At 55.7% G+C, this 17,358-nt stretch overlaps 3 protein-coding genes across 10 annotated transcripts in view; 2 read left to right on the top strand and 1 right to left on the bottom strand.

The window, feature by feature from the left end:
- Positions 1–6,580, top strand: part of C8H11orf80 (chromosome 8 C11orf80 homolog) — a 101,317-nt gene extending 94,737 nt beyond the window's left edge. Inside the window, exons 13-15 of one of the 2 annotated variants that reach the window (XM_046015571.1) lie at positions 2,789–2,864; positions 6,177–6,346; positions 6,442–6,580. In XM_046015571.1, the coding sequence (XP_045871527.1) occupies positions 2,789–2,864; positions 6,177–6,346; positions 6,442–6,507 (312 nt within the window). In that variant the 3' untranslated portion in view covers positions 6,508–6,580. Of the gene's footprint in view, positions 1–2,788; positions 2,865–6,176 lie in introns of both variants that reach the window. The other variant, XM_046015570.1, reaches the window with a different exon arrangement.
- Positions 6,581–6,702: 122 nt separating this feature from the next.
- RCE1 (Ras converting CAAX endopeptidase 1) lies at positions 6,703–10,043 on the top strand. 4 transcript variants are annotated; one of them, XM_046015574.1, is made up of 8 exons: positions 6,703–6,928; positions 7,067–7,169; positions 7,266–7,349; positions 7,604–7,682; positions 8,178–8,345; positions 8,473–8,544; positions 8,758–8,873; positions 9,167–9,308. In XM_046015574.1, exons 1-8 carry the CDS (start codon positions 6,744–6,746, stop codon positions 9,173–9,175), a joined length of 816 nt encoding a protein of 271 aa, XP_045871530.1. In that variant the 5' UTR covers positions 6,703–6,743; the 3' UTR covers positions 9,176–9,308. The 4 variants fall into 4 exon arrangements, with proteins under 4 accessions (XP_045871530.1, XP_045871528.1, XP_045871529.1 ...); XM_046015572.1 differs by having other exon boundaries at positions 6,704–6,928; positions 8,811–8,873; positions 9,167–10,025; XM_046015575.1 differs by having other exon boundaries at positions 6,893–6,928; positions 7,270–7,349; positions 8,811–8,873; positions 9,167–10,043.
- A 1,343-nt stretch (positions 10,044–11,386) lies between these two features.
- PC (pyruvate carboxylase) overlaps positions 11,387–17,358 on the bottom strand; it is a 108,976-nt gene continuing 103,004 nt past the window's right edge. For all 4 annotated transcript variants that reach the window (XM_046015067.1, XM_046015070.1, XM_046015068.1 and 1 more), the window contains 11 exons: positions 16,067–16,211; positions 15,627–15,716; positions 15,318–15,539; positions 14,692–14,848; positions 13,986–14,226; positions 13,631–13,880; positions 13,184–13,428; positions 12,920–13,099; positions 12,594–12,842; positions 12,160–12,300; positions 11,387–12,076 (listed from right to left, as the gene is read on the bottom strand). In XM_046015067.1, the coding sequence (XP_045871023.1) occupies positions 11,828–12,076; positions 12,160–12,300; positions 12,594–12,842; positions 12,920–13,099; positions 13,184–13,428; positions 13,631–13,880; positions 13,986–14,226; positions 14,692–14,848; positions 15,318–15,539; positions 15,627–15,716; positions 16,067–16,211 (2,169 nt within the window). In that variant the 3' untranslated portion in view covers positions 11,387–11,827. The remainder of the gene's footprint in view (positions 12,077–12,159; positions 12,301–12,593; positions 12,843–12,919; positions 13,100–13,183; positions 13,429–13,630; positions 13,881–13,985; positions 14,227–14,691; positions 14,849–15,317; positions 15,540–15,626; positions 15,717–16,066; positions 16,212–17,358) is intronic.

Below are 17,358 nucleotides of genomic sequence, written 5' to 3'. Positions count from 1 at the left end.
AATGAAGAGTGCGCACGGTTCCTCTAAGGCTGAGTGCTATATATCGAGTGTGGGTATTTCCTTGGTGATACTAGTTTTAGGATAGGAGAAAGGTTGGTCTATTACATGAGATTTTCCAGACAACAATGAAATAAAAGAATAAGCTTTCTCTCAAAGAATTAAAAAAAAGTGGAAATTTTTTTAGTGCTGTTTCTTTTTTCACACCATCAGAGCCATCTTTACCCTTCTGTGTTCCTTGGAAAGTACTTAGTTTTAGTAAATAATACATGATAAGAGGATTTTTTTATTCAGTTACAATTCACATAACCATAAAATCTACCATTTTAAAAAAATATATTCAGTGTTGTGCAACAGTCACCACTAAATTCTACAGTATCTCCATCAGCCAAAAAGAAACCCTGTACCTATTTGTAGTCAGTCCCAATTCCCCCTCCTCCCAACCTCGGGCAACCACCAGTCTACTGTCTGTCTCCATTGATGTGCCCATACTGGATATTTCATGTAAATGGAGCACATAATAAGTAGCCTTTTGTGTCTGGCTTCTTTCACTAAGTATAAGGCTTTTAAGATTCATCCATGTTTTAACATGTGACAGTGTTTCCTTTTTATGATTGAATAATATCCTTTTGTATGAATATACCACACTTTTTCTGTCCATCAGTTGATGAGTATCTGTGTTATTTGCACTTTTTATTTTTATTTTTTTTTTGATTATGTATAACCCTGGGAACATTTACGGGTGGATATATGTTTGCAATACTCTTGGTTATATATCTCGTAGTAGAATTGCTGGGTTGTAGATAACCCTATGTTTAACTGTTTTTCTTTTCTTTTTTTTTTTTTAAGATTTTATTTATTTATTTGACAGATAAGAGATCACAAGTAGGGAGAGAGGCAGGCAGAGAGAGAGAGAGGAGGAAGCAGGCTCCCTGCCAAGCAGAAAGCCCGATGCGAAGAAAAAAAAAAAGAAAGCCCGATGCGGGGCTCGATCCCAGGACCCTGGGATCATGACCTGAGCGAAAGGCAGAGGCTTTAACCCACTGAGCCACCCAGGCGCCCCAAACTTTTTTTCTTTTTTAAAGATTTTATTTTTAAGTAATCTCTGCACCCAATGTGGGGCTCAAACTCACAACCGAGATTAAGAGTCACACGCTTTTCCGACTGAGCCAGCCAGGCGTTTTGATGAACTTTCAAACTGTTTTCCGAACTGGCTATTTTACTTTCCCACCAGCAGTGTGTAACGGGTCCAGTTTTTCCACATCCTCCTGGTGTTGCCTGTTATGACTGTTGTTACTACTACCATCCTGCTGGGTGTAAAGTATCTCACAGTGGTTTTGATTTGCATTTCTCTAATGAATAATGATGTCGAGCATCTTTTCATGGGTTTGTTGGCCATTTGTATCTCTTCTTTGGAGAAGGGTCTCCAAATCTATCAAACTCATTTTTTTTTAAAGATTTTATTTATTTATTTGTCAGAGAGATAGAGCAAAGACAGGAAGAGTGGCAGGCAGAGGGAGAAGCAGGCTCCCCACGGAGCAAGGAGCCGGATGTTGGACTTGATCCCAGGATGCTGGGATCATGACCGGAGCCGAAGGCAGCCGTTCAACTGACTGAGCCACCCAGGCATCCCTATAAAACTCATTTAAAAAAAAATATTTTATTTACTTATTTGACACCAAGAGAGAGAAAGCACACAAGTAGACAGAGTGGCAGGCAGAGGGAGAGGCTCTCCGTTGAGCACAGAGCCTCATGCAAGGTGGGGTTTGCTCCCAGGACCCTGGGACCGTGAACTGAGCAGAAGGCATATGCTTAACCAACTGAGCCACCCAAGTGCCCCAAACCCATTTTTAGTTGGGCTGTTATTTTATTGTTGAATTATAAGAGTTCTTTATTCTGGATACAACACCCTTATCAGATACGAATTGTGAATATTTTCTCCCATTCTTGTGAGTTGAGTTTTCACTTTATAGCACCCTTTGAAGCACAAAGTTTTTAATTTTGATGAACAGGAAGTCTGTTTTTATGTATTTGTATTCTTGAAAGACAAGAAGCTAGGAGAATTGGGCTGATCTTAGTAAGAACTTTTCTCTGTCCAAATCGAACCAAGTGTGGCAAGGCTCTGAAAGGCAACAGAGGACCACAGAACATGCCCTGTGGCTTTCCAGCTTTGAGCCCAGTCAGCTGCATGTTGAGCACTTACCTGTGCAAGGTCCACTGTGCTGGCGGTAAAGGGACGCGGGCACAATGAGCCTCACTTCCAAGGAATTTAAAGCGCAGAAATGGGGCACCTGGGTGGCTCAGTCAGTTAAGCATTCGACTCTTGATTCTGGCTCAGGTCATGATCTCAGGGTTGTGAGATTGAGCCCTGTTTCGGGCTCTCTCTCTCTCACTCTATACCTCCCCCACTTGTGTGCACTCTCTACATACCTAAATAAATAAATCTTAAAAAAAATAATGTGGAAAACACACACACAAAAATGATAAAACAAGGACGGGCAGGCAGTGCATCTTCAGAGCCCAAGGAGTGGGACAGACTGTGAGCGAGTGTCCAGAGTTCAGAGGAGGAAGGAAATGCCTGGGGTGCCTGCAATGAGCTGCAAAGCTCTGACAGAAGGAAGCCTTGATTGGAGCTGGGTAGGGGGACTCACAGGAGCCAGGAAGAAGGAAGAGGGAGTTCCAGGTGAGGGGAGACAGCCCTGTGAGGTCAGCAAAGCCACCAGGCAGACTTACCTCATTGGGGCTTTTTCAAGTTCCTGCAAAACTCACTTAGTACTTCCGATTTTTAAAGCAGCTGCTCCCAGAGGAAAATGCGGAGGAGACCACAGAGGACGCACATGAGAACAGCAACCTGGAGCTCCTTGCAGGTACGGTTTCCGCTTTTCAGGTGAGCCCAGGACCAAAGCTCAGAAGTAAAGAATGTTCACTTCAAGCTTTCAAACCGCCATCTTCCACCACAGCAAAACCCTGGGATTTGGTTGACTCCCACCGCCACAAGGGTGTTCTGGGGCAGCAGGGGGCATGCCCTCCCCGAAGCTGGAATGACAGAACTAGAAACTCCTCATGAGGTTTGTGCAGTTAAAGATAGTTGCACATGGAGGGCCAGGGCCCTGAATCCAGTTCATTCCTTGTGTCTTTTCTCCATCATTAGTGCTGATAAGCTCTCCCAGGTAGCCTGGGTCCAGTCTGTCTCCGAGAGCCAAGACCAGCAGGGATGCACTTTCATAACAGCACCTGGGCTTGAGGGAATTTGGGGACTGACTTTAGAACCTATATTTTGTTGGTAAAATTCCTCTGGTCCAGGGTCACAACTACGACCTGCTGCATGTTGTCCAGACTTAGGCCTAAGAGGTGCTCCTGAGTCTATCAGTTGAGCCTGGTTTAAATGCGGTGGGAGCTGTTGCTACTGAGAAGAGCACTGCAGTGAAGGCTTGTGTAAAGCAAAGTATCTATTTATATAAACTTAGCTTTGGAGACTTAAAAGAATGGATACAACTCAGTATTTATGCAGTGAAGAGTAGTAAAAAAAAAAGGAACTCTTTTTTAGAAGGAAAAATTAACACTTTATCCAGCACTTTCTGTGGATCCAGGGGGATACTAGACTTTCCCACAGTGACCACTCAGAGCGTGGTCTCCTTCGGCATGGGCAGCATCGGTCCCATTTCACAAGAGACAGTCCAGACTCAGAGGTTGTTCTGCGGGTGGATAATCTGAATGTCAGGCTATGCTTTCTCCACTGTGCAATATAAGCCTTAAAATCTAGGTATTTATATATCTGGTGGAGCCTGGAAGACTGGGTGAGCTGCCCTGCTTTACACAGCAGCAGCTCTAGTCCCCATCAATCCTATGTCCCCCACGGACAGTTCTGCTAAAGAAGATCACTGGAAGTTGGTTGACACCACCATATATCCACGATCTACTCACTGGGTAGCCTTCAGCTATCAGTCCTTTATGTTGTCTTCCTGGCCTTCTCATCGGTGGCTATTCGATTCTTTAAAATACCTACCCAGCCTCTGCCACCTGACTTAGCCTCCTACTTCACACGTAGTGCCCCAACTGTATCAGAATGGGGACCCAGCTCTGCCAGGCTCAGGGGTGGCATTAGCCCTACTGCTTTCTCAGGACCTTCTTGCATCAGCTACCACTTCTGCACCTTTAGTCTTTCTACTGAGTTCTCTCCCCTCAGCAGGGCAATGTCTCACTACTTAAAAAGGAAATCTCCTGTGATCCTGAACTTCTTTCTCTCCATCACATCACAGCCAGGGTTCTCAAAACAAGCTGTACCCTCTCCCTTTCTTCCTCCCATTCTCTAATTCTAACCCAGGGCACTTGCTTTCTCTGTGGCCTCTGCACTGCAAGGTCTTGTTTGGGAAGACTTCACCAGTACCAAACTGTACATTTCTCTTTACCGTGCCTGAACTGTTTACAGAATTCCATGCTATGAGACTGCGACTCACCTCATTCCCCCCTCTGATCTCTCTCTTCAACCAGCCTCCTTTGGCCACTCCCTTAAAAGTGCTTGTATAGCACTCCTTCCCTAACTGCTTTCTTCCATCTCCGGCATCGAACCTTGCTTCTGGGCTCAAGACTTGCCAGTTGGCATGACCAGCCCAGGCCTTTCTTGAGTGCCAGATGGAAGATTTATCTGCTAACTAGGCAGCTCCATGTGGAGGTCCCATGGTCCTACCTCTGTCAGGATGTTCTGTGTTTTTAAGATTTTATTTATTTGAGAGACAGTAAGAGAGAGCACAAGCAGGGGGTAGGGGCAGAGGGAGAAGCAGACTCCCCACCAAGCAGGAAGCCCGCTGTGGGACTAGATCCCAGGACCCTGGGATCACGACGTGAGCCAAAGGCAGACACTCAACCCACTGAGCCACCACGCGCCCCCGTGTCAAGATTAATAGCACCACAACCCATCCAGTTTTTCACATCTGAAATGAGATTCATTCACTATGCCGCTCATTCTCATGTATCACACCTAGTCTCACAACAAAGCCTGTTGATTTGATTTGGCCTCATAAATACACTTCTTAACCTGGTGGTGCCTCCGTCCATTCCTACTCCCTTCACTCTCTTGGGCTCTTGAGGTCTTCATGTGGTTGGGTTTTTGTTGTAGTTGTTGAGAGAGAAAGTGAGAGCGCGTGTGCCTGCATGCACAGGGGTAGGGGAGAGGGAGAGTCTTAAGCAGACTCCACGCTGAGCACAGAACCCCACGTGAAGCTCAATCTCATGACCCCAAGATCACAACCCGAGCTGAAACCGAGAATGGGATGCTTAACCTATTGCACCACCAAGGTGTCCCAAGGTCTTCCTATTTCTAATTTGACTCTAAGCCACACTTTTGACAGAAAAACCTAAAATACAAAATTAACAATACATCTCCAGTGCTTATTACAGTTCTTCACTGCCTACTTTCTACAGGTAAAAATCCATTATTTAGTCTTCTCTGATTCCTACTAACCCTTTCAGATCAATTTCCCAAGGACCCCCCCCCCCCCACTTCGCATTTTATGTGGGATACTCATTAATGTCTTTGGGTATTTGCATCTTTCCACCTGGAATTCCTTTCCTTTCCCTTGTTGGGGAAATACTGGCTCCCCATATTTCTCTTTGTCCTTTAAAACCCAGCTCAGACAGCTCAGGGAAACCTTTCTTCACCTCTAGGGATGGTTCTTTTTCTGTTCTATCCATGGGCTTTGGACACACTTCTGCATTCCTCCTAGCATCTGTGAGCATCACCGAGCATCCGCTCATTGAGCCACATTCCCAGGACCTGCTCAGAAGGAACTATGGGTAAAAACTCACTTTAAATTTGCACAAGTCCATCAGTTAATATAGGGAGAATGCCAGCGGGCACTGCTCAACGTGCTGGGAGCTACGAAGGGAGAGGTGAGGCTGGCTTTCAGGCAGTGGATCACAGCTTGGCAGGGAGGGAATTGCTGGACAATGCAGACTCCACCAGAAATCTGTGTGCAGTGAATGAGTGCGCGAGCCCCAAGCGAGGAATGAAACAATTCTGCTGCCTCAGCCTTAAGGCCCGGAGCTGCCAGGTTTTGACTGGCACAGACCTGACTGAAAAGAATTTGAGGGGGGAGGGCGAAGAGAGGTGGGACCAGTTACTTCCTTTCTCCTGCCCCAAGGGCCGTGGGCACAAGGTAAGTGGGCTTGTTTTCGCCTAGGGACCAGCGGGCTAGAAAACAAGAGGCTCCGGCAGGGCATGGAGGAGACACGGGCCTTCCACTCTGCCAGGGGCGCGAGCCAGTCGGAGGCCGCCGCGTGCCGCGCGAAGCCCACAGCGGCCTCCCTGACGCCTAGCGGGAGCAGGGCGAGCCCCGGGGGCGACCTGGAGGTAACAGGCGAGGGCCGCGCAGGGGAAGGCTCAGCGGGAGGCGGAAAGGGCCACTGTCGGTGGGTCCTCACCCTGGGCTCCCTTTCCTCCCGCAGGACTCGCTTTGGCAGCGGGAGGTCTCCAATCTGTCCGAGTGGCTGAATCCCGGGCCTGAGCCCTAAGCTGGGTGCCTCCCCCAACCCCCTGCGCTTCCACGCTTACCCGTCAGCTGTTACCGCCGCGTGTTGTCTGTCGTTGAATAAACCTGCTCTGCGCGAGCCGGCTCTGCTTCTGTGTTGGGGGCGGGGTCAGGGGCGGGGCACCCGCGCCGCCGGATGATGTCACCCGCGCTTCCGGCAGACGCCTCTCGAGCACCGGCGGGATCGCGTCACTGGTGCGCGCCGCGGGTCCGGGCGCGATGGCGGCGCTGGGCGGGGATGGGCTGCGCCTGCTGTCGGTGTCACGGCCGGAGCGGCAGCCCGAGTCGGCGGCTCTGGGCGGTCCGGGCCCTGGGCTTTGCTGCTGGGTGTCAGTGTTCTCCTGTCTCAGCCTTGCCTGCTCCTACGTGGGCAGCCTCTACGTCTGGAAGAGCGAGCTACCCAGGTGCGGGGGCTGCGCGCGCGGGCGGAACCCGCGCCTCGGCGAGGCGGGGCTGCGGGCGGAGCTTGGGAGAACCGTGGGCGGGGCTGCGCCGTCCAGAGGAGGCTGGGGGCCCCCAGAACTTAGCTGCTCCCTCCGTAGGGACCACCCTGCCGTCATCAAGCGGCGCTTCACTAGCGTCTTGGTGGTGTCCAGTCTCTCGCCCCTCTGCGTGCTACTCTGGAGAGAACTCACAGGCATCCAGGTGCGAAGGAGGTGGGGCAGAGGGCAAGTGGGGGAGGATCTCTGGGGTCTCTAGGGGAGAGCGAGCTAGACTGATGCCTCCTTTCCTGTGGCTCAGCCAGGCACATCCCTGCTCACCCTGATGGGCTTCAGGTTGGAGGGTATTTTCCCAGCAGCGCTGCTGCCCCTGCTGCTGACCATGGTGAGTGCTCTTGTTTTATTTTTCTCTTGGTATTAACATGATCTTTCTTTCCATGCCCCCCCTTTTTTACTTCATTGTGTCCATCTTTGGACTGAAGGGTAACAGAAATTGTGAGATGGCCCTTGGTCCTCGGGTATGGATGGGTGGGAAATCCTGAGAACAGGAGGCTTGAAGTTTCACGAGGCCTTTTCTGAGCAAGGGTAGTGGATTATGGCTTAAGCCTCTCCTTTGATCGCCCATTTTTCTGTCTCCAGATCCTTTTCCTGGGCCCACTGATGCAGCTCTCTATGGATTGCCCATGTGATCTGACAGATGGGTTGAAGGTTGTCTTAGGTGAGTCCTTAGGGCTGAAGGGAAAAGTAGGCACAGGCAGCCCAGCTCAGTAAGTGGGCTCCTGGCGGGCCTTGGACATGAGATGGAGATGTTCTCTCTTTATCCAGTCTTAACATGTAGCAGATGGCCTGTAAGAGTTGGTTTCTGACATTCACGGAGGCCCCTAGGAAGCCGTAGCAGTACTTTGTGTGGACTAAAGACTGTTCTTCCTCTAACATTTGACTACTTCAAATCAGAGCTGGTCTTGAGTTCTGATTTTGACGTTTCCAGAGTTTACTACCAGCCTTAGTTACTAATACCTTCCTTTTCAGTCCTCTTGAAACATTGTTTTTACTCGGTGTGGTAACAAAGCTTGACTCTTCTTTGTTCTCAGGAGTCTTAATGCTTGACCTGAGTTTCGCCAGGGAGAGGTTGTGGGAGAGGGGCCCTGGGGGCCTCTAGGATCTCTCTGCTCAGTAGCAATCACTAATTCTTCGTCCCGGATCCCCTCCCTAGCCCCTCGCTCCTGGGCCCGCTGCCTCACAGACATGCGTTGGCTGCGGAACCAAGTGATTGCTCCCCTGACAGAAGAACTGGTATTCCGGGCCTGCATGCTGCCCATGTTAGCACCGTGCACGGGCCTGGGCCCTGCCGTGTTCACCTGCCCGCTCTTCTTTGGAGTTGGTGAGTTTGTCTAACCGAGTCCTATCGAGATGTTCCCAGCATGAGCGCCAGAAATGGGGTTTGGAGCAAGGGTACGGCCTGTAAGGCAGTTGAGAGGAATGTGACATAGTTCTTGCCTTCCTCCCAGCCCATTTTCACCACATTTTTGAGCAGCTTCGTTTCCGACAAAGCAGCGTGGGGAGCATCTTTTTGTCTGCAGGTGAGTCCTAGAAACCTCGCCTGGGGCAATCCTGGGTTGGGTGTGTAAGGGTGTCCCTTAAAGCCGTTCTGGAGGAAGACTTGGGAACAGAGGGATGTAGTATTGGAAGGGCCCCTGGCCATGGGAGTTGGGGTATAGAGGACAGCCATAGGTCCCGGGGCAGGCAGCCACTGCCCTCGGGGAAGGGGGTGTCTCTGGCTGATGGGTGTGCAGTGCTGGGCAGAAGAGCATGCAGGTGTGGTCACTCGAGGCCTCCCCGTCTCCAGCGTTCCAGTTCTCCTACACAGCTGTCTTCGGGGCCTACACTGCTTTCCTCTTCATCCGCACAGGTTGGTCCTCAGTCTCTCACGGGTCCCCCCCAGGGGCTCGGGCCCACAGGAGTGGGTGGGAGAATGGGAATGCTGTGTTTGTGGCAGGAGTGACAACTGTCTTCCGCTGTTTTTGAGACAGGCAGAGCCAGGGCTTTCAGTCTGGTGAGGTCTGAGAGGTGGAAGGGAGCAGAGGCCATGTGGTGTGTGGGTGGTCATTCATCTCCTATTTCAGGAATGTGGGTGATTAGCCCTGAAAGGGCCCCGGGCGGTGGTGGGGATGCTCCAAGAGCTGCTCTGTCTCCCCTCCCTAGGACACCTGATTGGGCCGGTTCTTTGCCACTCCTTCTGCAATTACATGGGCTTTCCCGCCGTGTGCGCTGCCCTGGAGCATCCGCAGAGGCGGCCCCTGCTGGCAGGCTATGCTCTGGGTGTGGGACTCTTCCTACTTCTGCTCCAGCCCCTCACGGACCCCAAGCTGTACGGCAGCCTTCCCCTTTGTGTGCTTTTGGAGCGGGCAGGGGACTCAGAGGCTCCCCTGTGCTCCTGACCCATGCTCCTGAGCCACGCTCCTATGAACTCTCATGGGCTCCCCAGCCCCTCCCCACCAAGGGGTACTGCAGGGGAGGAGCTGGCTGGGGTCCCCGAGATCTCAGGAATTTTTGTAGGGGATTGAAGCCAGAGCTAGTTGAATCCCAGGGACCAAGAGAAAGGAGCAGATATCCAAAGGGCGCAGCCCCTCCAAAGGAGGTTGAGGAGCAGCTGGGAGTGAGGGGACAGAGGGCAGGTCCCAGGAGCCGTGCACTCCCTTCCTCACTTTGGACTGCTGCTTTTCTGAGCTCCTCTGCCCCCCTCTGCCTCTGAAAAGCTGCTCGGGGGTGGAATTTACAAAAATCCCTCCCCCCCCCAACTTCCCAGGGTTTTCTCATTGTCTTTTTGCATCAGGACTTTGTATTGAGATATTAAAGAGATTTAACTTGGGTAACATGGCCTTGGATCTTTGGGAATCAATCTATTTGGGTTCTTGTGTCCCCACCAGCTTTCTTGGCTACTTTAAACCCTAAGCTCCGGGCAGGCCCAGTTCCTCAAGTAAAGGGCAGGATGGGGTCCTCTGGCTGCCTTAGGTCTGCAGCTTCCTCCCATCTCAGCCATGCCCCAAGTCCTGACACAGATGGCTGGAACTAGAGGTGCCCGGTGTGAATTCAGCTCGACCTAGGGCCTGATGGCTCCCAGGATTAGGGAATGGAACCCAGGGCACTGACCCATGGTGGAACCTCCAACCTGTGACCTGAGAGGATAGAGGGCTGACTGGGCTCTCCCCCGGGACCTCCCCAAAGTCTGCCAGCGTCACGTTACATAAGGAAGAACAAACACGTTCGGAATGGGAAAGGAACCAGCTCAGTGTCACCTGGGAGTCGAGGCTTTTCTGGCTTGGACCTCTGCTGCTGGTCCGGTCCCTGGAGGAACTCCGAACAAAGACTGCAGCCCGGAGACCATCAAGGACCCTGCTGAGCAACACTGGAACTCCAGGTTCACTCTTAGAGCTTTCTAGTGTTCTACCTGCCCTTCTGCTCGTGTTTTGAATGGTCTTCATTCCCCGCCTCTGGAACTTTAACTTTTAAGGAATATTATACCTTGAGGTCTCACTCTAGATCGAAGGTGGTTGCCCGTCTCGTCCCCTGAGCCTGGTGGTTGAAAGGAAATGGGTGTGTGGTCACTCCCCAGGGTACTGTTGGTTCAGCTGTGGCTACATGACATTCACCTGAATCTAAGAGGTCATCATGAGGGTCACACCCACCTTGTGGAAAGCTCTCCTGTCTTCTGGCCTGTGTAGCAGCTGTTGGGGAGGCAGAGGAGGTGAGCACGGCCCTACTTTAGAGGGTACCTTGGGAATCTTGGGAAACCCAAAACTGTCCCCCAAATTAGGCTGTGGTACCCCAAAAGCACGGGCTGTGCTCTACCCCTTCCTCATGTTCCTGCCCAGGGCCCCCCATGTCACCTCCCTGTGGGCGCTCAGGACGGGCAGCCATGCAGTCAGGGGCTGCTGTCCCCCTGCGGGTGAGGGGTTCTCCTGAGGGCTTGGTTATGGGAATGGGCAGAATTAGATCCTGAGACTCAACCCACTACTCTTAACCTCCCCCTAACATCCTCTTGCCCACCGCCAGAATTTGGTGCCTGTTTGCATCTAGTCCTCAACTAATGGGGTGGGAGGTTGGCCCTGAGTTTAGGAAGTAAAGCGTTGTGGTTGGGAAGCAAGTCCACTGACAGCTTGGGTCTGAACCCTCAGCCTCTTACTAGCTCTGGGGTCTTAGATGAGTTAATTAACCTTCGTAGGACTCCCATTTCTCTTTCCATAAAACATGACGACTCTCTGTGTTAATGGATGTTCAGTGCTTAGAACAGCATCCCTTCCCCCAAGTTAGTACAGCTACTCCTGCCTGGGGTGTGTACTGTAGGCACTCCATGGTGGCTGAAACCAAGGCTGCTGTTCTACCCTCCAAGGAGGAAGACACGACTGACCTGCCCCTGCCACGGGGAGTCCCAGCAGGCAGCCCTGTCCCTCCGCTGAGTGGCACTGCACAGGACCCAGTATGGAGGGCAGGGGAAGCCAGTTTTATTGAGCAAAGTTCTCAGGACCTGGAGCCGAGAACTTCCCAGGAGACAGGACCCCTAAACCCGCTCCCCCGGGTCTTCGGCCCACCTACACCACCACCTGCAATCTCCAACAAGGAGCGGACCCTTATTTGGCGAGAGATGATTATGTGAGCAGTCGTCCAGCAGGGAGGAGACAGAAGCTGGAGAAGGGACTGCGCCACAGCAGGCAGTGTGTCTCCGGCCACAAGCAGCTGAGGACAGGCGCTCCAGGGCTAGGCCTTTCTTCCCCCCGGGCACTGGCTGGCCTGGGCCTGCCCTGGCAGCACAGTGTCTATGGAAGGCTTGGGGTGGGGATGGCCAGGCTGCCAGCCTGGGGCAGATCACTCCATCTCCAGGATGAGGTCATCGCCCTCTAGTGTCATATCTGTGGTTACGTGGACCTTGCGGACGGTGCCCTCCATGGGGGAAGTCACCACAGTCTCCATCTTCATGGCACTGAGCACACAGAGGGGCTGGCCCTTGGCCACCTTGGCCCCAGCTGCCACCTTGATGTCTATTACCTTCCCGGGCATAGGTGCCCCGATCTGGCCCTTCACGTCCTTCAGGGCCTTGGGATGGAAGTGCATCTCCTGCAGACAGGGCAGAGGGGAGGAGACGTGAGGCACAGGCCCTACCCGTCCCCACCCCCTGGCTGGCCCCGGGGGGAATATACCTTCATGGCCTGAGTGTCCTTGACCAGAATGGACCGCAGTTGTCCGTTGAGCTCAAAGAAGACCTGCCTCTGGCCAGCCCGGTTCAGGTCACTCACGGCGAGGGCTTTGATGTGCAGTGTCTTGCCCCGCTCCAGCTCCACCTGCAGGGAGGGCGCGGACGCTCAGAGCCGGGGTGGGGGACAGCAGAACACACAAGCCTGGGCGGAGCAGCCCTCCCAGCCGGTCCCAGGCCAGTCCCCCAACCCTGGGCCTCGGCTCCTCATGTGTAAAGGCCGAGCCTCCTGGTCTCTCAGGGGTGCTTTGGGGACCTACAGCTTGTAAGGCGGGGTGACGGCCGAGCCAAAGCCTGGAGCTCTAGCTGTGCTGGGGTCCTTAGGGGTTCAGGGGCAGGGGTGCTGGGGGGGCAGTGTAGACAGGTGCCAGAGCCACTGACCTCAAACTCCTCCGCAATTCTGGGTCCCTGCAGGAAGAGGCGGGTATTGAGGCTGTCCAGGGGGCCAAAAGTAGCCGTGAAGTCCTTGAAGTGGGCAAAGACATCCGGATATATGGCCGCCGAGAGCACATCCTCTGGGGTCACCTCCTCGCCATGCTGCTCTATCAGCTCCTTCTCCAGCATCTGCAGATCCAGGGGTGGGAGGGAGGCTCCAGGCCGCCCCTCCACCCTCGGCAGGTCCTTTAGCACCTGGGGAGCCAAGCAGGGGGTCAGGCCTGATGCTGACACCCAGCCTCCCCCTCTCACACTGTGCTGGGCCTTCCTACCTTAGAGCGAAAGGGCTCAGGGAACCCCCCGTGGGGAATGCCAATGTAGCCCTGCAGGAACTCCACCACGGAGCGGGGGAAGGACAGTTCTTCTGCCTGGGCTTCCGCCTCCGCCCGGCTCAGCCCATTCTGCACCATGAACTGGGCCAGGTCCCCCACGATCTTGGAGGACGGGGTCACCTGAGAAGAAAATCCCCTGGGTTAGGACACCTGGTGCTTTATGGATGCCCAGAGGCAGGGATAAGCGCACTGGGGAAGGCTCACCTTGATGAGGTCGCCCAGCATCTGGTTGGCCTCTACATAGGCTTTCTTGACCTCCTTGAACTTGGAGCCAAGCCCCATGCTGTGGGCCTGGAAGTGCAGGTTGGTGTACTGGCCCCCTGGGATCTCGTTCTCATACACGTCCGAATTGCCCGACTTCATGGTGGCCGTGCAGTCGAAGGCCGCGTACAGTCCCCGGGCCCCCTCCCAGTACTCACTGTAGTCAAACACCCGCTCCAGAGGCACCCCTGCAGGGAGGCCAGGAAAACGCGCTAAGCTCCCACGTTCTCCTCCCAGCACTCCAGGGCCAGCTCAGGTCCCATCTCAGAGGTGGGTGACGGAAGGCAAGGTCAGGAACTAACATCTGGATTCTAGCGCAGGCCAGACTCCACCAGGACTCCCGAGGGCCACAGCTGGGAGGGGAGGGTCATGCACCCTCGCTGTTCCTACCTGTGTCCAGGGGAGTCCCTCGGGTGCAGGCTACCAGGGCCCCCATGCTGGGCTGTGAAGTCATCCCGGACATGGAATCAGCTGCCACATCCACCACATCGGCCCCAGCCTGGGCACAGGCCAGCATCGCCGCCACACCCGCCCCTGAGGTGTCGTGGGTGTGGATGTGCAGCGGCAGCTCGGGGAACCGGTCCCTGAGGGAGCTGACCAGCATGGTGCAGGCCGCTGGCTTCAGCAGCCCTGCCATGTCCTGGGGCAAGAAGGGAAAGAAAAGGCGGTAAGGAGGGGGGGGCGTGATGAGGGTTGGGGGAGACGGGTAAGGGCCTGGGGAGTCCTGGGGCGGGGGTCCAGGCACCTTGATGCACAGGATGTGGGTGCCGGCTCGCACGAGCTCTTCAGCCAAGCCCATGTAGTACTGGAGTGAGTATTTGGTGCGGCTGGGGTCGGCCACGTCCCCGGTGTAGGAGATGGCGGCCTCCACCACACCGCCGGCACTGCCCGCGGCCTCCATGCCCAGCAGCAGATTGGGCATGTAGTTGAGGGAGTCAAAGACCCGGAAGACGTCCATGCCGTTCTCCTTGGCCACCTCACAGAACCTGAGTGGGCAGGAGAGCCCGAGGGTCAGTCCCACCTCACTGCCCGCCGCACATCCCGCTCTGGCTCTGGCCTGACAGGGGGAGGCGCCCCGGTGTGGACAAGGCCTTTTCTGGGATAGCCTGGGCTGGGCAGGGTCACCCCGGAGGCACGTGGCCCCGCAGAGCTGTCCTGCCCTGGTCGATCTGTCTGCCCAGGTCAGAAGACTCAGCAGGAGAGTCCCTGCGGGGAGTGACGGTCCGAGCGAGCGAGCACTGAGCGAGCACCCGCTCCCGTGAGTTTTTAGTCCTTCCAGTTCTCCAAGCGTAATTCTACACTCCATGAGATGCCAGATGGCAGCCCTCGCTGAAGACAGCTCGGAGGCGCCGCGTCAAGCCCCCTGCGGGGAGCACAGGCCATCACAGTGTGGCGCGGCACCCGTGGGGTCATGTGCCAGTGTCTGCCCGCGCCCCCAGCCCCAGGCTCACTTGAAGACCACGTTGTCGGGGTAGTTGGTGTAGCCCACGGCGTTGGCCCCCCGCAGCAGCATCTGGAATGGGATGTTGGGGATGAGCTCCCGGAGCTCCTGAAGCCGCCGCCAGGGACACTCGTACAGGAAGCGCATCGCAACATCGAACGTGGCTCCTGCACGGGGACGGAGGGGCCCAGGTCAGCCCCTCACCCCCCTGGGACCCCACCACACCCTGCAGCTCTGCGGCCTTAGCCCCCGGCCCGCACAGCCATCCCGTACACCTTCCGGACCCCTCACGTTCCTGCCCCAGCCCTTGCCCCGGCCCTTGTAGACTTTTCCCTTTGTGGCTCCCAGGGTAGCTCAGATCAGTGTCCTCTGTGCCCCCTTTCACAGCCCTGCGGCCAGTTCTCTGTGCTGTGACCGGCAAGCCGGTGGCCCCTCCCTGTCCTTGAGCTACTGGGGTCTCAGCTCTGTGAGGCGTGTCCGGAGTGGGCACCAGTCACTGCTGAACAAATGAACGCCTCGCCTCGTTCACCCTCACTCATTTCCTCAGTGTGAACCTCTCTGGCTTCCGGCGTGGCCACGCTGGATACCCAGTTCCTTCCAGGCGCTGTCCCGCCCTCCAGCCCTCCTCAGGCCTACCTCCCCAGTTTTCTATGCTGAAGAGGTTGCTGAAGTTGTGGGCGACATAGGGGGAAATCTTTTTGAGATCGTGGGTTCGCACACGAGTGGCCAGCAGTGACTGGTGGGCGTCCCGGAAGGTCGTGTCCATCAGCAGCAGCCCCTGGTGGTTCCGGACAGCTCGAGCAAAGCCCTCCGGCCCCTCCCGCAGCAGGATGTCTCTGAAACCGGCCGGGGGCGGGCCTAGGGCAGACCTGGGTGTCAGCAGCCGTCCTTTGGGCAGCCGCCTCCTCTCTGTCTCCCCGAGTTGGCAGAATGAATCTCACCTACCTATGGGCACCGTAGGGACAAGAGGGTCCGTGGGGCTGGGGCTGGCCTTGACGGGGATTGGGGTGGTTGGGCCATTCACCATGACATGACCTAGAGAGGGAGCGAGTAGTGGGATTAGGACAGGCAGGGGAGAGTCCGAGTTGAGGGCAGAAGTGACAGCGCATGGGCCTGGGCATGATGGGCTCCTCCGGGATCCCCAGGCCTCTCCAAAGCCAGGGCCTCCTGGATCCACGCAGTGGGGACCTACTGACGGCCGCACGGACGGGAAAGGGGGCATCTCTGAGATCAGGAGCAAGGAAGGTGGGCAAGGTGGCAGGGTGAAGCGGAGGAGGAGGGTGAAGCCACGGAGGGCAGGGACAGTGGGTGCTGGGAACTCTTCTAGGCAAGGGGTCGGAAGCAAGGCCTCTGGGAGGGGAGAGAAGGGCAGCCCGGGGTCAGACCGAGGTAGTGCAGCAGCTTCTGAGCCCGGTTCTGCGCAGGCCGCAGCTGGAACAGGTCCGGGTTCTCATCGATGAACTGGGTGTCCACGGTGCCTGCCAGGAACTGCTGGTTGTTGAGCACGTTCTGCAGGAAGGGGATGTTGGTCTGCAGGACAGAGGTGGGGGGGGCGGGGTGTCACCATGTAGCACGGTGGGGCAGAGGCGGCTGAAGGTGCCAGCCGCCCTGGGCCAGCAGAGCCCCCTGCCACCCTGTCCCCCAGGATACTAGACTGAGGTCTGAGGCCTCCCTGTGGGATGCCATTTCCCCATCTCACCAACCCCCTATCCTGGCCCAAGTGCCCTGTTGGAGGGCTGAGCCCACTCCCCCCGCCCAACCTTGCTCACCAGAACATGCGCTGAACCTCCTCCCCCCTCAGTGATCTGGAAGGTCGTCCCCCCCCTCCACACAGCCCAGGGAACGGGTCAGGCCTCTCCCACCACACCGCGACACACGGCAGCCATGCTCTCCTTCCCAGCCAAGCTTCGTGACAGATGTCCCTGCCCCGCCCCCCCCAACAGCCGAACTTGGGCGGCCTCACTAAGCTCCACGGTGGCGGCTAACTCCTCCGGCCCTCTCCCACCTGGGCACTGCTGCCCTGTGCTTCCAAGACCTCCTGCTCTCCTCCTCCCCAGCCCCCACTGGGGGCTCCTCTCACCCCTGCAGGATGGAGTTCTCAGAGCTGTCACTGGGCCTCTTCTCCTCACACAGCACATTCTCCCCGGGTGCCTCATCCTGGGCTTCCAGCTCCTGAGCCAAGACCCTAAAGTGGAAATGCCTCCTGGGCACCTCTCCTTGTGTGGCCCTCACACAAGCTCACCATGTCCGAGGTCAGCGTCCCTCACCCCGTCGTCCTCTGCCTTCTGCTGGGGGCTCACGGTCCACCCGGTTACCCCAACCTACGCTCCAGCACCCCAGCAGCCACTCTGGTGTCAGCATGGTTCTACCACGGTCACCTCTAGACTCTGCGAGCCCTCGTCTCCAGACATGTCTTCTGCCAGGCTTCAAGGTCACGGCCCCCCCAGCCACACCGGAGTCGCCTCTGAGCTCTCATGCCGCCACACCTCGGCACCTGCCTGGGAGGCTCTTCCACGGAGTCTGAACTTGAAGGCCTCCCGCGGTGCCTCCCCCTTTCTAGTCGGCTTCCGTGGGATCAGCTGTTGCAACGTGCCTCCTAGGCGGCAGCTTTCGCTTGTCTGCGTTCTTCCCACACCCGCGAGCCCTGGGAGCGTTCTGGGGGCAGGGCTGCTGGAGG

The sequence above is a fragment of the Meles meles genome, chromosome 8, assembly GCF_922984935.1.
Source record: "Meles meles chromosome 8, mMelMel3.1 paternal haplotype, whole genome shotgun sequence".
NCBI classification, from domain to species: domain Eukaryota; kingdom Metazoa; phylum Chordata; class Mammalia; order Carnivora; family Mustelidae; genus Meles; species Meles meles.
Note: the sequence above shows the minus strand (reverse complement) of the source record. Positions and strands in the feature narration are given on the sequence as shown.